The 19,135-nt window shown below is 39.6% G+C and overlaps 1 protein-coding gene across 2 annotated transcripts; it reads right to left on the reverse strand.

Moving 5' to 3' along the window:
* Nucleotides 1-4,383: 4,383 nt before the first annotated feature.
* coq2 (coenzyme Q2 4-hydroxybenzoate polyprenyltransferase) lies at nucleotides 4,384-10,062 on the reverse strand. 2 transcript variants are annotated; one of them, XM_010877185.3, is made up of 8 exons: nucleotides 9,991-10,062; nucleotides 9,053-9,417; nucleotides 8,703-8,869; nucleotides 8,422-8,543; nucleotides 8,183-8,268; nucleotides 5,191-5,324; nucleotides 4,861-5,049; nucleotides 4,384-4,662 (listed from the first exon to the last, which is right to left on the reverse strand). In XM_010877185.3, the coding sequence occupies exons 2-8, from the start codon at nucleotides 9,369-9,371 to the stop codon at nucleotides 4,504-4,506; spliced, it is 1,176 nt and encodes a 391-aa protein (XP_010875487.1). In that variant the 5' UTR covers nucleotides 9,372-9,417; nucleotides 9,991-10,062; the 3' UTR covers nucleotides 4,384-4,503. The 2 variants fall into 2 exon arrangements, with proteins under 2 accessions (XP_010875487.1, XP_010875486.1); XM_010877184.5 differs by lacking the exon at nucleotides 9,991-10,062 and adding an exon at nucleotides 9,613-9,954.
* Nucleotides 10,063-19,135: the final 9,073 nt, after the last annotated feature.

A 19,135-nucleotide genomic window follows, 5' to 3' on the forward strand; every position in this document is an offset into this window, starting at 1 on the left:
TTTTAACACGCTCAAAAACTATAAACTATCAACTAATTCCTTCTAGCCACCGTACTCAACTGAATCTTCACAAGTGATTTATTCTAGTATTAGCTAACTACTTAAAACTGCTTAGTTTTACGCCTGCCCATTACACAAGAATTGACCAATCAATGAGAGAAAGGTCGCTGACGTGATGAGAAACGGACGAGCCCCAGTGAAACAGCTGCAACTTTTTCACTTAATGTTTAAACTAATACCCTCACCTTTCAAAAAAGAGCTTTCAATTGGACCTGATTTGTCGTTTTTGTAACAATACAAATGTTTTTCTAGTTTACGAACAACATGCATAGCAGGAGCACACGAATTAACTCAACAACACGGCAAGTATAGATAACTACTTGGGGAATCATTGTAACTGGGCGATGCCGTATATATACACGTTTGTTTTACATGTTGATCTCTTGCATGTTCATTATTTTGTACTTTACCCTCCTTAGATGATATTCACGGGGCCGGCATATTAGCTTTTTGTATGTTAAAAGCAACATGAGTGGCTATCTTACTGGTGCTTGCTTGCAACGACATTATATTTTGAAGGGTTAAGAAAGATTACATTCATGGAAAAAAAAGTTTTTAGTTTTTTCTAACATACGTCACATTAAAGCCTTTGTTGTTTGGACAGTAATCGGCCTTATTGCAATCTTTGCAACAATGTTCGTAAACAAAATGATCATAAAATTGTGTGTGCTCAGACTGAATGTGCTGAAGGAGGTTCGCCATGTGCTTCTCACTGCTCTGACCAGAGCAAAACATGTTGCGCAATATACTAGTATGCACTATCACTCAATATGCCCTGCAGCTGGTGGTAAAACTCATTAAAACACTAAGTTCTTGGTCTGTTTTTGAAGATAAATGTTGGCCACGTTTAACAGAGAATATAAGAATCTCAACAAAAATCTAATATTGACAAAGGGTGAACAAAAATAACAATCTTTATAACTTAATTTCAACAGCTATGCAACAACCAACAGGATATTACAAGACCCAAATTTCCAGTCATCTTTGCCAAAAGGCAATTGGAAGCACATGTCAAGACTCCTCAAGGTTCAAGGGAAATAAGAATCTCTGAACATGAGTCAAAGGCGGAGAACCCAAACACTGCATTACACTGTATTTACCCAGAACAACGGTTTACGCATGGCACCGTAGTGGGATATGTTGATAATGGTTCACTGCCTCAGGACCTGAACAACATTGAATACCTCTGTAAGGGAAAATGTCGAGTCATCCAACTGTGGGCGGATGCTAAATTGCAGCTGGGACATCCATAAAGACAGTGGTCCAAAACCCATAACATGTCGCTAAGGTCACTGCAGCTCTGAATGGAAGAGTGGCCCAAAATACTTCCACAGCAATGTGAGAGACTGATCAATGGCTATTTGAAGTGTTAGGTTGCAGTCATAGCAGCTGAAGACGGCATAACCAGTTATTGAGTGTAACACACTAAGTAAACTGGCAGTTGATTTTGTCTGTTCCACCTGAGGTAATTATGACCTGCAGACCAAATTCCAAAACCAAGTGCAACAAAAACATATTTATTTAGGACAGGTCTAAACATGAACAAAACATAGATTACTACTGTTAACAAATCAAACCTGATAGTTAACATCAGGGAGTTGTTTCTCTACGCAAAATACATATTCAATTTCCTCTGTATTTATTGGGACAGTATTTATTTGTTCTTGTCTCTATCCTTCAAAAGTTTGAATTTTAAATCAAACAATTACTGGGTGTTACAAAGTATTCACAACTTTTATCAGAGGATAGTTGTCTACATATTGGTGTCACCATTTAGAAATGAAAACATACATGATTCAGTGCACCAGAAGTATTGGGACGCTTGGCTTGTCAGATGTTTCTGATTAGTTAGGTAGTGTATGTTCTGTCACATCATTTGTGCAATTATAAGAAAGCTGTCTAGTTAGCAGGATCCTATTGGGAAATACTGGTGCATAGCGCCTTTTGAGAATGTTATGGAAAAGTATACTGTGTGTGTGCAATATCTCAATTTGCCCTTGAGTCTTTCTAAACAAAATGTTTGGAAACGGGCAGAAGGTGAAGTCTAAAAATCTTAGTTAATTCTGTTCATAGCATATGGTAACAGAAAACTGTATGTAGATCAGATGTTTCTTCAATGACAATATTGACAGAATGTCAACCCAGTTCTATCTTGCTCCATAGGCTTTCAGTGTCTTACCACTGGTCTTTCTCACCTCACTGGCAGCTGAAATGACCACCCAGTTCAGATATATACATCCAGTGGGCTATCTGGCCCTGTATACATTTGTGGCAGGACTAAGCATTTGGTTGCTATTCAGTAAAGTTGTATTATCCCAAGTGGATTGTAAAGTTTAGAGATGTTGTGGTTGCTGTAGATAAACAGATGGCTTGATTGTGCTATTTTCTTATTATTATTGTCATCCCAGTCGCAGGTGGAGAATCCACTCAGGCAACCCAGGAAATATATACAGTGCCTTGATTTCCTTCACTTCAGATCTATTGGTGATATTTCAAAGAAAGGATTTAAAATGGCGCTTATCCGGCTGCTGTGAGAGCAGAATCCCTTTCTGGTGTATTTATGTTTTTCAGTTCCCTTTCCTTTTTTGTTCAACATTCTGGCTAAACAGACTTTAGAGGTTGGTGTTTATCCATTTTATAATCACTGTTGTAGTATGATAAGATGAAGAATACAGCTATAGTTGTCTTAAAATGTGATACCAATTATAATTCACTTTTAAAGTCCACACTTAAAACCTTAGTTTAAGTATGTTGAGCACTGGATGGTATAAAAGGGAACTTAAACCTTCTTGGCATCTGGAGGCTGTCCTCGCTTTTGTCACCATGGGTCGATGCAATTCTTGTTTCTAAAAGATGTGGGTTACCATGGCTGTGGAATAGTTATCATGGGGGAATAATGAGTAATATTGGAGAGGAAATATTCTCCACACGATCATTCCAGCCTACCAGCAACCAGTAACATGTAGACAGTGCAGAGCTTCATCTCAAACTTCCTTCCAGGCTTCCCATTAGTGTCCCCTTGATGCTGCCCAAAGACCCCTCTGTGTCAATGGACCTACAGAAAGGGGGTGGGGTTACAATAAATAGCCAATAACAATGCAGAGTCTTTCTCTTACTCATCTGCTGTGCTCTTCACTTCTGTGCCCAGTGGACCCCTGGCCTTGTCTGATCTATATGTCTGTTGTAGACCAGACCATCATCAGATCTCTTCCCTGAGGGTGTTATCGGCTAAAAGGCCTTTCATGTGGTATCTCTGTGGTTGGCTATCCCACTTGTCTCCTGAGAGAGAATGCCACCAGTTTGTCTGTCTCCAACTCAGGTAATGTCCCTCACTGATGTCATGAGGACGGGGGCCTTGCTGTGGCCCTGATGACGAGACACTTCCCACAGCAGGATCAGCGAGGGTCTGAAGAACACTGCCGGATTTGGGGTCAAAGGGAGGGTCTGAGTGGAGCGACCGGTCTGATTGAGGTCTCTGGGGCACAGGGACGTCCTGTCGGGTGTCTGAATTTGCCAGTCGGTGGAGTGGAATGAGTTATGTGGCTATGCAAAACTGCACCTCTGGTAATGACATCCAGGTTTTTTGGTGGCATGGCTTTTCACATGGGTCAGTTTCAGGGTTTCTTGTCTGGGCTGCAGCGGTGAAAGCCGACTACCAGATATACAAGGACTTGAAGCGAAAGCTCACATCTGCCAGTCGGAGACGGTGTGCACCTGTCTGGGTTGGGTGAACACTCAGATGACCGTGGCATGTCGTTACTGCAGTTGACCTTCAAAATACTACCTCTTTGAGAATATTAGGTCTGACAATGTTTCTACTCCTCCTAATGTTCTTTTTATCTTAATTTTATGACAATGTGAATTTTATTCTTGGTAATTCAAGTTAATACTACACCACTACCACTTTTTTAACTGCGCTAAGGCTTGTTTTTTTTTTTTCAAATATATTTTTGGAGGACTGAATGGGAAGTTATTATCCTCTAGCAGGGCAACCATTTGATTATTTTGGAATGTTTATCATATGTATAACATACATCCTTAATTGTATCTAAAGTGTAGTGATGAAACAATTATTTGGCAATAATTGTCACATTTGAGTCTATTATCCTTGACATTACATTTACATTTTTGTTATTTACTAGACACTTAAGAGAAAAACAAAGAAGTGCAATTCAGGTTAAATGCCCTGCTCAAGGGTACAATATATTTTTAGGTTAGGGATTCAAACTAGCAGTCTCTTGGTTACAGGCCCAATACACTTTCCACTAGGGACTGTGCCACCCCACATAGATTTTCAAAAAAGCAAAAGCTTTAAAGCACACATGTTTTTGCCCAACACTAGCTTTATTGAGACAACACCCAAAAAAGAAAAGAACTACAAAATAATGGGTGGTGTAGTACTCAATATCTACAATGTCCTCTGCACATTTATTTCCAAAAGGTTCATTGTGCCGGTAGTTTGTCATTCTGCAATAAAGTGTCTCTTCTTCCTTTCCACAAATTCCCACAGACTATTCCTAAAAACAACAATAGTCCAAGGTTTCTGTTTGAGACAAATTTCTTCCAGCAGTCCTCTGGTTTGTTGATGTCCAATGTGTAAATCTACTCGATAAAAAGAAAAGCATTGCAATTGGTCACACAATTAAAACAGTTGTCAGTGAACTGTCTGCAATGAGTGTAGTGGGTTGACTAACAGTACCGTTGAGGGTTCTGTGTGAAAACTGCAGTATAACCATAGGTAAAACATTCTTGCATCATCTTTATTTAAAAACTAAAATGTTAGCACATTTTGGGCCCCACCTGATGTGAGAGGTGACTAGCCACAATGAGTAGTGTTGCGTAGTAAGGCAGAGTCTGTTCTGCATTGAGTCCAGCCAAAACCAGCCCTGACATCATGGCCACCGAGAACCCACTGAGCCATGGCTTGGTTTGCTCCTGGAACCTCAATGCTGTAGACTTGACCCCTACCCTGACATCATCGTCTTTGTCCTGGTGAGAAAAGTAAGGAATACAAGACACAGTCGTCATTCATTAAACAATTTAAAAAAATCCACAGGCCCACAAACGGCATGAATTCACAAAATTACTGAAACTAGGCACAACATGACAAAGCAGGTGTACACTTAATACCTGATGCGCGTAGATGGTGTCATAAATTAATGTCCACATCACTCCTGAGAAATATAGAGGTAGGCACACCGACCAGTCACAGGAGCCCATGACAGCTGACCAACCAATCAGTGCTCCCCAATTAAAGGTCAGTCCTGAGGAGAAACATGCTTTTCATTTTGTTTATACATTAGAAGCTCTATCAGCTGGTCTCAAGCCACACCCACCTAACACCAGAGTTCAGCATAACTTTTCAACCAACTGCCACTTCACCAATGGCTTTCAAAGTACAGACATGATTCATGTGATATCTTGTGCCTACCAATATTATTGTCTTGGACTTACTATCGGGGAAAGTGTTAAACGATAGCTCAAAAATCTATCCTGATGTTCAGTTGGCAACTAACAGGTGGGACTTTTTTTTTACAAAAACATTTCAGCCTTGTCTTCAATATTTTAGATTGTCGTCTTTGGGAAAAAGCTATCGTGATAGTGGACAGGAGATTGCGAAGTTTTTGAGAAAATAATATTTATTTTTTAAGAATTTTTGTTTTTCTAAAATGTTTACTTTTACTCAATTAAAGGGAAAATATTTCTGATATTTTGAGTGTAAGCTGATAAAAACAACAATTACATTTTTCGTCTTTTTGGCTCATCTTTACAAAGGGAGACTAATTCTGGAGGGCAATGTATATGCATCTTACAACCATCTTTCCAAAAAAGTTGGGACACTGCATAAAATGCAAATAATAACAGAATGCAATGATGTGCAAATTATTCATTCCTATATTTAATTGAAAATAGTACAAAGACAACATATCAAATTTTGAAACTGAGAAATGTTATTGTTTTTGGAAAAATACATGGCGTTTTGAATTTGACCCCAGCAACTGGTTATAAAAAAAGTAGTGACAGGGGCATGTTTACGACTGTGTTGCATCGCCTCTTCTTTTAACAATACTCTGTAAGCGTTTGGGAACTAAGGAGACCAATTGCTGTAGTTTTGAAAGTGAAATGTGTTCCCATTCTTGCTTGATATAGGATTGCAGCTGCTCAACAGTTCGGGGTCTCCTTTGTCATAATTTTCATTTAATAATGCGCAAAATGTTTTCAATAGGGGACTGCAGGCAAGCCAGTTTAGAACCTGGTAACTTTTACTAGAGCCATGCTGTTGTGATACATGCAGAATGTGGTTTGGCATTGTCTTGCTGAAATAAGCAAGGCATTCCCTGACAAAGACTGTTCAGCATCAGTGGTGCCTTCACAGATGTGCAAGTCACCATGTCACCACTAATGCACCCCCATACCATCACGGATGCTGGCTTTTGAACTGTGTGCTGATAACAAGCTGGATGGTCCCTCTCCTCTTTAGTCCAGAGGACGCAGCATCCATGATTCACAAAAATAATTTTAAATGATGATTCATCAGACCACAGGACAGTTTTCCACCTCGCCTCATTCCATCTTAATTGAGCTTGGGCCCAGAGAAGGTGGCGGCAGTTATGGATTTGTTTATGTATGGTTTCTTATTTGCATGGTACAGTTTTCATTTGTGGATGCAGCGATGTACTGTGTTCACAGACACTGGTTTTCAGGAAGTGTTCCAGAGCTCATGCAGTGGGCCACGGCCATTCAATATTGGTTTTCGGCCTTGTCCCTTGCATACAGAGTCCTTTAAAGTTATCATGTACCGTAGATGATGAGATCCCCAAACTCTTTGTAATTACATTGAGAAACGTTATCCTTGAAATTGTTGCATTATTTGCCTGTGCAGTCTTTCAGAGTGGTAAAGCTTTCCCCATCCTCTCTGAAATGATCTTTTAATACCCAATTATGTTACTGACCTGTTGCCACCTGACCTAATTAGATCTGTGATGTCCCACCAGGTTTAGTTTTTTAGCATTACACAACTTTTCCAGTCTTTTGTTGCCTCTGTCCCAACTTTTTTAAATGTGTTGCTGGCATCAAATTCAAAGTGGGCATATATTTTTCAAGAAACAATAAGATGTCTCAGTTTCAACATTTGATATATTGTACTATTTTCTATTGAAAAAAGGGCTTAAATCATTTGCACATCATTGCATTCTGTTTTTATCTACATTTTACGCAACATCCCAGCTGTTTTGGAAACAGGGTTGTATGTGGTTCAGAAACAGTACCTGGTCAAACATTTTTGGCATGCAGTATCATGTCAACCAATTATTTTTAAAATATTTTATGGGCACCCAGGTGGGGCTTTAGCAACTCCCTCAGGCTAACTAACTACAGTTTATAATTTTTAAAGACTGCTGCCAGCACTATGGCAAAGTCCAGCTCTGTAGCATTATGATTTATGTCACTGAGATTGGAAGGTTGTGACAACAGCTTATGTTTAAAGGGCTTTATAAAATACATATGATGGACTGATTCAGTCTCCGATCAAGTCCAACACAAGAAAATGTGACCAGACGACGGGGATGGTGCCCAACAATATGCTTGTGTTTCATCCAGGGGCACACAGTGATGAGCGAAAGTTTGTAAAACCTTTTGCATTTTCTATATTTCTAAAAAGATTTGATCTACATTGTTATCAGATCTTGCATCCGAATGTTTGTAAAATTACAGGTTTGCTGTCTTTGCACACAAAGCATATTAATCCTAGACTAACCCAACTACTTCAAAAGACTTTGGGCCGGTTTCATGGACAGAGATTAATCCTAATCTAGGAAAAATCTCCAAACCTGATGTGTACTATGCTGATTAATCTAGATGTTATGTTGCCAACAAAGGAACTGTTAGTTAGATTTATGAAAATATTTAAAAAGTAGTATTGATTTTGTGTTATTTGTTCAATCAGGTTCACTATTTTTAGAATGTGAATAAAGATCTGATATTTTAGGTCAAAATGTATGCAGGAGTACAGAAAATCATAAAGTGTTCCTAAATATTTATCACTGCACTTGAAAACCAAACAAGCTCATGTTCCTATGAGCTGTACACGACTTGGGTATGTCAATTGTTTTCAAAGACATACCCAATACAAGCTGTGGCCAGTAGGTGATCCTCTTCATTAGTGGATATGTGACTACCAGTGATAGCGAAGCTGCTCCCAGGGCTATGCTATGAACAGGAAAGGGAAGTGGAATAACATATTCTGTCCAAGTAGTCTCCTTATTAACATTCCAATCTGCAGTTCTGCAATTCAACAATATACACTACATCATAACCTAGAAAAGTGTGTAATAAATGGCTTATATTTTATGAGGAATGTACCTGTAATAATTGAGGCAAAGCAACACCCCCAGAGCCAGAGAGAGCTGACCTCCCAAAAAGGTTAGGGCCTGCATCTGAGAAATCTCCCCTGCAGCAAGGGGCCGAGTAGCTGTCCTGGCAACCTAAAACAAAATAAACAACAAGGAAAAAACATTAAACACAGTTAAATGGCAATCAAAGAAGCTCTCTGGTTGTATAATTTGCATATTCGTTTGTTCAATTTTGTGCTTATTTAACAAAAAGGATGAGTACTCCATGAAATGGGATAACTAGTTGATTACTTTTTTGTCAAAGTCCTTGTCCCACATGTCATTGATTGTGCAGCCAGCCCCTCTCATCAGCAGAGCCCCAGTTCCAAATAATGTGAGCATGCCTAGATGTGGGAGGCACCCTGGGTCTGCAGCCAGGCCAATGCTCCACGTGCAAGGCAGGTACAGCAGCCATGTTCCTATAGCACAGAAGGAAGGCATTCCAATAAATGTGAGAAAACTGTGAAGAATGATGACCTCTGCTCTGACCCTTCATAAGCCTGTCATGGACTGTGTTAATTCTCACTCTATAGTCCGTCGATCAAATGCCTCTGACATACCACATTCAAATCCAAGGTCCATATTATAGCTAAACTACTAACCGATGGGTTTGTCAAATCTCATTAATCTTAGGTAAGGTTGCACAGGAGCTGGAGCAGAGTTTACAATGCCAGCTGCTGACAGGCTGAATTGTCTTTTCCCAAAGAGTGTGGTGGTGTCCAGTCTGGCTGGTGCACGTAACAACCATGATCTCTGGCTGTGGAAGAGTCGTTTAAAAACACACAAATCCCTGTTGCAAGTGGAGACCTCCATTTTCTTCTGTCTGTTCTGGTAACTGCTGGAGAAGCAGTGGAGGTTGGATAAGGGTCCATGGTGAATCCTCAGCCAGATGTTTTGACCGGTGAACCTGGCGGGGAGCATTTTATTCCTCTCTTCCGTCAAACGCAAATGACCCTCAGACTCACATCTGGAGCAACAAGAAATATGAAGGGAAAATGGCAAGTCATCATATATAAACTGGAACAATTAAAAACGGAAATTGCCATATGGAGAAAAATAAACGTTCAAATACAAAGTTATTATAATCATGTTCGGAGCAACCTGACTAGAGGTGATATTTTCCGTAAACAAGCTCTAACTATTCATAGTAGTGTGAACTTGCCTGTTGAGTCCAGACTCTAGGACATACAACGTGCATTCACCAATCCCATAAAACATGTAGTAATTTTTAAAATCTTTAAATGATGTATTGCTTTGGTCCCATGTTTTACAATCCAATGATATCGGAAGCGATGCGTGTATCAAAAACATGCTAAAATCGTTGCTATGAAGGGTGTGGCTAACTTGATGTTAGCGATGTAACAGTTATGGTATGTTAGCTAGCTTGGTGATATCTGACATGCATTGCAATAAACATTAAATGTCCTTTCCTTAATAAGACTTAATAAACACATTGAGGGAAGAAGAGATTGTTTAATGAAATATGATTAATCACTGATATTTTTTATGAATACATTTCAATAATGTAATCATACAGTACCTTAAAACATGATGCACCTATGCACGTCACGTCTTGTGAGTGACACTAAAAAGGTACTTCCGGGTAACGGAATTTTCGAGCATTTGAAAATAATAAAACCTACCGACGTAACAGTAGAAGCGCGACATGAAAGTATTATTTATTAAAAAGAACTGTCAAAACATTATCAGTGATTGCTATTTAAGTGATATTCGCATAGCATGCGAATTTAAAAAACGTTGCAAGGTCAAATAAATATAGCCAATGCAAATATGTGCCGTAGTGGAAATAATATTATAAATCCCACAGAGAATGTATTATAGCAAGTACTCAAGATGGTGTCGAGTCGAAATACGGTGTAAAAGCATGTGTAACTATTATTGCAAGTGTTTCACTGTATATGAATTTCTAACCAAATAAAATAAGTTTGGGATTGGCACATCGAGCAACACTATATTCTCTACTACCCCTCCTTTGCCCTCAATCCAATTCACTGTACATGGGATACATATTGCCTCAGTATTTCCTAGAAAACATTTTTGCTGTATGAGGCAATAAGTATTCCATATATAGTGATTTAAGTTGTGGCCAATGGTATGACTGCAGTAAAAGACCAAGACCATTCCCAATTATGCAATGCCCCATGATTTGTCCCCATATATAGGCCTACTTTCTAGAGCAGGGGTATTCAAATCTCACCCTACGATGGCCGGAGCTTGCTGGTTTTCTGTTCTAACTCTTTATTAATTGGACCCACCTGGTGTCTTAAGTCTGAATAAGTCCCTGATTAGAGTGTTGCACTGAAAAAATTGAGTGGAACTGGCTTCAAGTGCCAGATTTGAATACCCCTGTTCTAGAATAAACATTCTACTGAATATTTCCAACCATACTTTTAATGCAGCGCCTTTAATATTTTTTGGGATATAAAGCCATCTGTATCCATTGTGTAACAGTTTATTATGGGGGCTATGAAAGGGGTACAGAATATAGTGTATCTGGATGCATTACAGTCTCCGCCCAAAACTAATAAGCAAAAAAAAATGTCACGGTAAAAAAACAGAAGTCTTACTATTGCTTACGAAAATCGCTAATGTTGACTGCATGATACTAGAGATTTTCGGTAATCTTTGATGACACAAACAATAATATGAAGCAGTCAATTATACCAAGTACTTCCGGGTCACAGATGTTTGTAATCCTTCAGAATAACAGTATATTGCTGTTCGAATAACAAGTGTATATTAATGATTTCTCTCTCCAGCACCAACAAAGATTTCACCTCTGGCCAAAAGGCTTAGGCTTGCTTCCTACTGGAACCTGTTTTTCAATCTTAGACTTTCAATTCGAGTTACCTAATGTGGACCTCGCTCTTATGCAGCACATTTGGAAAGTATAGAGACCCCTTTACTTTTTCTCCATTTTGTGAAGTTACAACCTTATTCTAAAAAGTTTTTTTTTTTTATGGGCAATAGGGTCACTTCTGGAGGAAACCAGGCACAGTTCATCACCTAGCCAATACAATCCCGCAGCTGAAGGATAGCAGTAGCAGTACAATGCCATGGGACGTTTTTGAATGGGCAGGGGCTTGGAGACAGAAGCGAGAAAAAAATTAGCAAGGCTTTAATCGCTGCCAAAGGTGCTTCAACAAAGGACTGAGAAAAGGGGTTTGAATACATTTATGGTTTTATTTTTTTATTAATTTGCAAAAAATTCTAAAAACTTGTTTTTACTTTGTCATAATGGAATACTCTATATAGATTGATGAGGTAAAACATTTATTATCCATTTTAGAATAAGGCGGTAATATAACAAAATGTGTAAAAAGTGAAAGGGTCTGAAATCTGAATACTTTTTGGGGAAATAATACACAAAAACTACAAAGTTGACATACACTTATATACACTGGATTGTCGTGGAGATGATGAAATATGAGTGGTAAGAATATGTCCCACATAGGAATTTACAGTAATGTAAACATTTACAGATTGACAGTTCCAGTATGTGCATCCACTGAATGTAAGGACATTCACTGTTTTTGGAGCAGTACAGTGCAGCTTTCTTATGAACAGTTAACAGTTTGTAAGGAACAATATATTAGTTCTAGGATGATGTTGAACGCAGTCGATAAACAGTACCCTTGCATACATCTTTTGGATGTCGAGGCATTGAAAGATGTAGTTTATGCCCAAGACTGATAGCATGATCCACCAACCTGTTGGCTGTGTAAGCAAAATGGGTCAAGGGAGACATGAACAGATCATTACTCTAGTGACATTTAATATATTTTATAAAACTGAAGAGCTAATCAGCACAGTGGTAAATTCAGGGTTGGCAGTCTTTCTACAGTTGAGTTTTAAAAAACTTAGCTTCCTGCATTTGAAACCACTTATTTTTTTCTGTTAGTTGGGTACTTCAAAATGTTTATATTGTTTGTAAAACTCACTTCATTCTCTTCAGTCCACTCTCAAGAAAGTCCATCAGGACTAGATGGGAAGAGGAGCACTGAAATCTTGCACAGATAACACTTTAAATCTTGAAGGCGTGAAACAAGGGCATTCTCCTTCGTGTAGAAGATAGATGAATAAGAATAATATTCTGCTTCATTAAACAAAGATGTCCACCTCTCCATAACAAAGATTCAAACAAACAATCCATAGTGACATTACCAGTGGTTACTGACAAAGTGAGTTATGCCAGGCTAACTAATAAAATAAGACTAGCTACACAAACATTTCATTTAGCATAACACTGTAGACTTTCTATGCTTAATGTCAGTCTGTAAATCAGCATGTTTCTCTGCAAAGCTAATTGTATTCATCTGTACACAATATCTGACACAGGAATCTTATGTTATGGTACTGCAGGCGTTGCGGCTAACAAAGAGGCAGCTGGCTTTGTGAAATCTCAGTAATTGGCAACAGCAGCTAGTTAGCGTTGGGGTTAACAGGTTCCTATTGTACAAATAATGCTATCTTTTGAGAAATATGCTAATATTACAGCCAATCACAACCCTGATGAGTAATACTGTGAAGCACTATCATTGCACTTTTATTGCATACAGTTTAATGATATATTATATATTGCATATATAATATAATATATAGTTGCACCTTGAAATGTTTTTCTCTGCAGTCAAGAAGGCTTTAACTAAAATGTGGGAAGAGGGGGCCCTGAACAACATCACCTAGGGCCGCCACAAAGGCTAGGACTGTCACTGCTCTACGATACTTGCTTGACTGCTGGGTTCTTTGTGTATGGGAGCATATAATATATTTGGGACTCATTATGAGTCCCCAGCCACAACCTCTCTACTGCTGGTCCCTGCTGTCACAGAGATTTGAGCCAGATGGCCCACCGGATGTATAAATCTGAAGCATCTGGTTGTTCTACATCTTGGGAAGCCTTCCGGCGGGACAATGAGAGCGAATGAAGCTGGAAATTTACCGACTTTGTGACAATTTTCTAATTTTGGTTCCCAATAAGATAAGAACACGTTTTGTAGACTTTAACCTTCGTCGCAGTTTTAATAAAATGCATTGTTTAGGAGAGCAGGGCGAATATAGTTACTACTACATTAATTCAAGTAGTAGGCATTCCCTACCGAAAAGATGCAAATACATGCGAGACCCCTCCAATGGAAAATAGTAGCTCGTGTTGTGGCTTTGCCCAGCTCCCACCCCCTACCTATGTTCTGCCTACTCGGCTTCATTACCCCCTTCCCCCATTGAAAGTAACCCAATGTATATCTGGGCATCATTTAAACAATCTTTGCCGGTTTAGCTCGTCCGCACTCCGCAGGCGGAAGAAGACACATGAGGTTGTTGTAGGAGCGGGAAAAAAATGGCGACGAACATCTACGGTGCTAACACATTGATGACACAAAACATTGTCTGAGGCGCCGCGATTCTCTGTAGAATCGTGTAAGTAGTATATGCATGCTTTTCCAATTAATTACTGTTAAATGTCCATTGCCACGTTTTGTAGGTATTTGCATCGTTGAATTATTCATATTCTCTTTACATCAGTAGAAAGGGGGTTCAGATTCCATGATCGTACCCTGCCTTGTTAGTTCTTTACCTAGAAGTGACCTAACAGAGACAAAAATGGTGGAAACTTGCTTCAGGAAAGGTTGGATTATCTTAGTTTTGTTCACACGTAACATGTTCACATGTAATAACAATGACTGTAATAACAATCAGAGCAGTGTTGATGAATCTGTGGAGATCAGTATGTTGTCATCAGGGACAGGGGTATCTGATTTACACTGGTTGAGCAGCGAATAGTGTTGACGAATCTGGACAGTGACATCCGCTATCACGTTTTCAGTCCTTCAAAATAATTACATGTAAATGCCGTATATTCTTTAAAATGCTTAAATCCATGATATTTTTACAACTTGATTTTATATCAAATCGGACCCCCTGTGCCCCAGTCCACAAACACTATTCGCTGTTCAACTGCATCGACATTTTGGAGTTGAGTTTATTCGACTAGGCCAGGGGTTTTACTTAGTCTAGCCCAAGAATTTGCTAAGGAGCTTCTCCTGCGTTACGGATACTAGCTCGCCACCCATGTGTGGTTGCCTGATTTGAAAATGGGGTCGCTATAGACCCATATAGTAGTATATGGGAGAGTTTAACTGCAGTATGTTGCAAATGCTGCGTCAAGCATGTATATTTGCTGAAGTGAAGTGTGACGCAGTAAATCCACTGTCCATCTAACTTTAATTTCCTATTCAAAAGTTATACTTGTTAGATTTATTGTCTGTTTGGCCATGATAAAATATAATGACCACAATTTCGATGTTGATCTCCTTATAGACACAGATTCCTTCAACTGGATGTGTCAGTGACACAACACGAGATTTGTGTTATTTCTTTCAGAGTTATGAGTTAGGCTGCAAACCACCACATTTTATGCACATTCCTAGTAACCACGTGTTATTAGTCCGGACCTGATTCTGTACTTGTTCAAGAAGTCGGAAGGTATATCCGTAATCTGTAGAAAGTTCTTATCCGTAATCTGTAGAAAGTTCTAATTTGGAAGACGCATGAATTATAACACAGAGCAGTGCCCAAGAAATTAGGACATTCAACTGTTTAATGGATACCATGTTGTGTTCTTGCACTGGACATGCCTGTGTTTCTCTCCTTCCTTCACTAATCAGCATCTCCGTATGGACTCCATACTGCCATCGCAAGAGAATGAAGTGCTTATGTGTGCATTGATGTTCATATTTGATTTGGGGAGCTGAATGCTATACCTTTATTACACAGCTAATTTTTAGCCCAGTTATCAGTGTGTTTACTTTTGGTTCGATTTTGCTAATGTCATTAGCTTATTATGCTCCCCAACAGGTTTCTTTCCTGTCTTGGATCAAGAATTTCAGAGTCAGCGAGATGGAGGAAGGTATGGTTTTGTAATTGTTTACTTTTGTACATTGCTAACATCCCACCCCTTGTAGAAGATATACAACAAAATGTTGAACCTTGTGTGCAAACCATATTAGCTAATACAGTATGACACATTGCATATTCTGCGGGTTGTATAATAATGTTTTAATATATTATGGTATTTTATATACCCACAGATTCTGGGCAACTCGATAAGTCTGACCAAATGACCCACAATCAACCAGCATCTCAACAAACCAGCTCTATAAGTCAGTCATTCCATTGTAACCATTGTGTTCTCCTCTTCAAATCAAAATATTTTCTCCTTGAACATATGGAGAAGGTACATGGCATTGAAATGGATCCATCACGAAGTGAAGGAAGTTGTACCTCCTCAGAGAGTTCCACAGCACTTCACAGCACTCTCTACAACAATTCAGCGAGGGTTTTCTCCTGCCGACATTGTGTGTTTACGTCTTCCAATTGGACACTTATTACCAAACACGAACGGACATATCACAAGGCACCGGTAAGGGGTTATGGTAAAGGTGGTACCCTGAAAACCAAGAAACTGTACTTGAGGGGAAAACTACTCAATACCAAAGTCTCATTGTCAGGGAAGAATAACCAGAATGTGTCTGCAATCCAACGCAAACAAGGGGTTAAAGGGAGAGCGATTTCCAAGTCCTCCTCAAAAACCATAAACATTCCTAGTTCAAGCTTATTGTTGAAAAACCTGCAAGCTCAAGTCGGTTCCTCAGGAAATATTTCAAAATTCAGAGTCGTATCTGGAACTTCAGCGCATGAATCGTCTTTAAATTCCTCCCAGTTGAAGCTGACCAACCTCCCGATGCCATCTGGTGCTCACGGTGTTACCCTCAGATCAGATGCACCTTTCCTTAGTTATGAGCAAGACAAAGTGACTGAAGAGAGATCTCATGCAGAAGTTGAACAGAAGGATTCTCACTGTTGTTCGCTCTGCAACTTTTCTGCAACTTGGTTGGAAGATCTTCTTACTCACCAGAGAAGTAACCACAGTTACCTTTTTTACAGCATGGGGTCAGGTGTATTGGAAAAACAAGTTACAGAACGGCAGGATCTCAAATCTGAAACATGTAATGAAATGTCACTGAATGATCTGTTGAATAACACCACCAAGAAGAGGGCCAATGATGACAACCTTCCTGCTGAGAAAAAGATCAAAACAAGCCCAGAAAACGCAGTCATCCAAAGCAGGCTTGTGGGGGGCCCTGCTTTCACCTTTGAGGTTAGCGAAGATGAAGAGGAGGGGAATGCCTCTAGACCTGAACTAGATATCTCCGGAAATAAAATATATGTGCGTGGTCAGTTGAAAAATCGAAAAAGCAAGAGCAACCGAAAAAAACGGTATAATTGCAAACATTGTGAATACAGTCACAAGTCCTACCGTGGTGTGAGCACCCATTACCAGAGGATGCACCCGTATATAAGGTTTGACATTCAGTACATCATAGATCCAGGTAATTGGACTGCCACCTTTCGTTGCTTGGAGTGTCCTGTTGAATTTGCCACTCCTGGTGACCTCAAAAAACACTATAGGGATCATCACCCAGAATCTCCAAATGTGTTCATGATGCGATCAGATCAGCTTGATTTGGTGTACAAGTGCTTTGCCTGCCCATTCACCATTTCTAATGGTAAGTACTTGAAATACCATTACAAACATAAGCACCCAGAACTGGAAATGGGCAATCACCTAATGTACTGCAGTTATACTGCCAAGCCTTCAGTAGCAGATTCCTCTAAATCGCAACATTTAGGAGAAACCTCCAGCCCAAAGATTTCAGAGAGTCAAGAGTGTCAAGAAACGGTCAATGTCAACCCTACACCTCCAAAAGCATGTTCTGTTTCCTTGGGAGTGAATGAGGAACTGTACCAGTGCAAACACTGTGCGTTCAGTAACATTTCAGTGGTTGTCATGCTTGTTCACTACCAGAAAAGCCACCCGAAGGCAGGATTGACAATTGACAGCATAAAACGAGCATCTCTTGCCACTTCCGTGAAACCTAGGGATGAAACACGTGTGTCTCCTGACAAGATGAATTTGGAACCATTTAAACTCCCAGAAGTGAAGCCCAACAACTCTACCCTCTCTGAACCCAATGTTGCACAGAAGGAAATGGCTAACTTGTTTTTCTGCCAGCATTGCAACTATGGCAACCTCACAGTAAGGGGGGTGTTGAATCACCAAAGGTCAAGACACAGTGATCTAAAGGCTACTGTTGAGCAGATCCACCTCTATACGGCTGAGGTTCGTAGTCGAAAGAAAATGGCACCGGACATAGCAGTTGGTTCACCTAAAATTCCCCTCCAAAACAGCGTGGCACAGGAAGACGTGTTAGCTCCATTCGAACTCCCAGAAGTTAAGTCTTCTAACTCATCCTGTCCTATATCCAGTGTTTCGCAGGCAGATGCTAAGAGTTTATATTTCTGCCAGTTTTGTGACTATTCCAACCCCACTGTGAGAGGCATTATGAATCATCAGAAGTTAAGACACATTACTCGCAAGTCAACTGCTGAACGGATCATTAAACATACTGCTGTTATCCGTAAAAAACACAAAATGAGAAGGGTTTTGAACCAACACAAATCATATCCCAGTCATCTCAAAGTGACTGCTAAGAAAGTCGTCAAGCATGCTGCGGAATTCCATGGTCAAAATGAAAAGCCTGCATATAACTCTTTCAAATCTACTCTTGAGAAAGAGGTAGATGAGTTGTTTTTTTGCCAGTACTGCAACTATGGCAACCCCAGAGTTCTAGGGGTGTTAAATCATCAGAAATTAAGGCATCGTTATCTTCAAACCTCCACTAATGACATCATTCGGTATACATCTAAGCTTCGTAATCAAAAAGAAAAATGTCTGCCTGCTGGATTTGACTCTTCCAACAACTCTGTTCTCATATCGGATAACAGTAATGAAGGATGTAGCTTGTTTTTCTGCCAGGTTTGCAACTATGGAGATCCCTCAATTAGAGGTATACTGAACCATCAGAAGAAAAGACACTGTGAACTCAAAACGGATCCAGATGACGTCTTCAGGCATACTGCTGAGGTTCGAGGGCATACAAACAAATCAAAAATGTCAGGAAGAGTAAATTCCCCTAACTCTCCTCAAATGTTACCTCTTCCGCTTGTGACAGAAGAGGCTGTGTTATTCTGTCAATTTTGTAACTACAGCAATCCAACCATGAGGGTGGTTGTGGATCATCAAAGGAAGAGACATCCGGATCTGAAGACAACTGCTAAACAAATCCTTAGTTATACTGCTATGATTTTGGTCCAAAATGGCAGATCACCCAAGTCATCCTTCTTTAGTTCTGATTTTGTCCAAGAAGAATTAGATGAGTTCTTCTGCCAATATTGTGACTATAGCAATTGTACAGTCAGAGGCATTTTGAATCATCACAACAAATCTCATTCTGATCTTGAAACAAACACTGCCCAGATCTTAAGACATACCGTTCTAGTACGAGGGCAAAGAACATCTTCAGAAGCAGTGAACTCTTCCCTCACGTTTACTCATTTTCAAAACGACGAGGTTGATGACATGTTTTTCTGTCAGATTTGCAACTATAGCAATCCAACAGCAAAGGGAGTTTTGAATCATCAAAGAAAAAAACACGTTGATATAAAGGCAACTGCTAAACAGATAGTTGAATATACTGCTACACTTTGCAAATCCAAGCCAGTACAAGAAGACTCACAGCCAGAAGAAGGGACGGTATTTTACT

Source organism: Esox lucius, chromosome 13, assembly GCF_011004845.1.
Source record: "Esox lucius isolate fEsoLuc1 chromosome 13, fEsoLuc1.pri, whole genome shotgun sequence".
Taxonomy (NCBI): domain Eukaryota; kingdom Metazoa; phylum Chordata; class Actinopteri; order Esociformes; family Esocidae; genus Esox; species Esox lucius.

Excerpts from the sequence above, each read along its gene's own strand:
- coq2 (XM_010877184.5), bottom strand. The coding sequence starts at position 9,761 with ATGTTTTTGATACACGCATCGCTTCCGATATCATTGGATTGTAAAACA. Across the intron at positions 8,544-8,702 it reads ACAAGGACTTTGACAAAAAA|GTTGCCAGGACAGCTACTCG; the intron begins GTAATCAACTAG and ends ATTTTGTTTTAG. Across the intron at positions 5,325-8,182 it reads CTGGCCACAGCTTGTATTGG|GACTGACCTTTAATTGGGGA; the intron begins GTATGTCTTTGA and ends GTTTCTCCTCAG.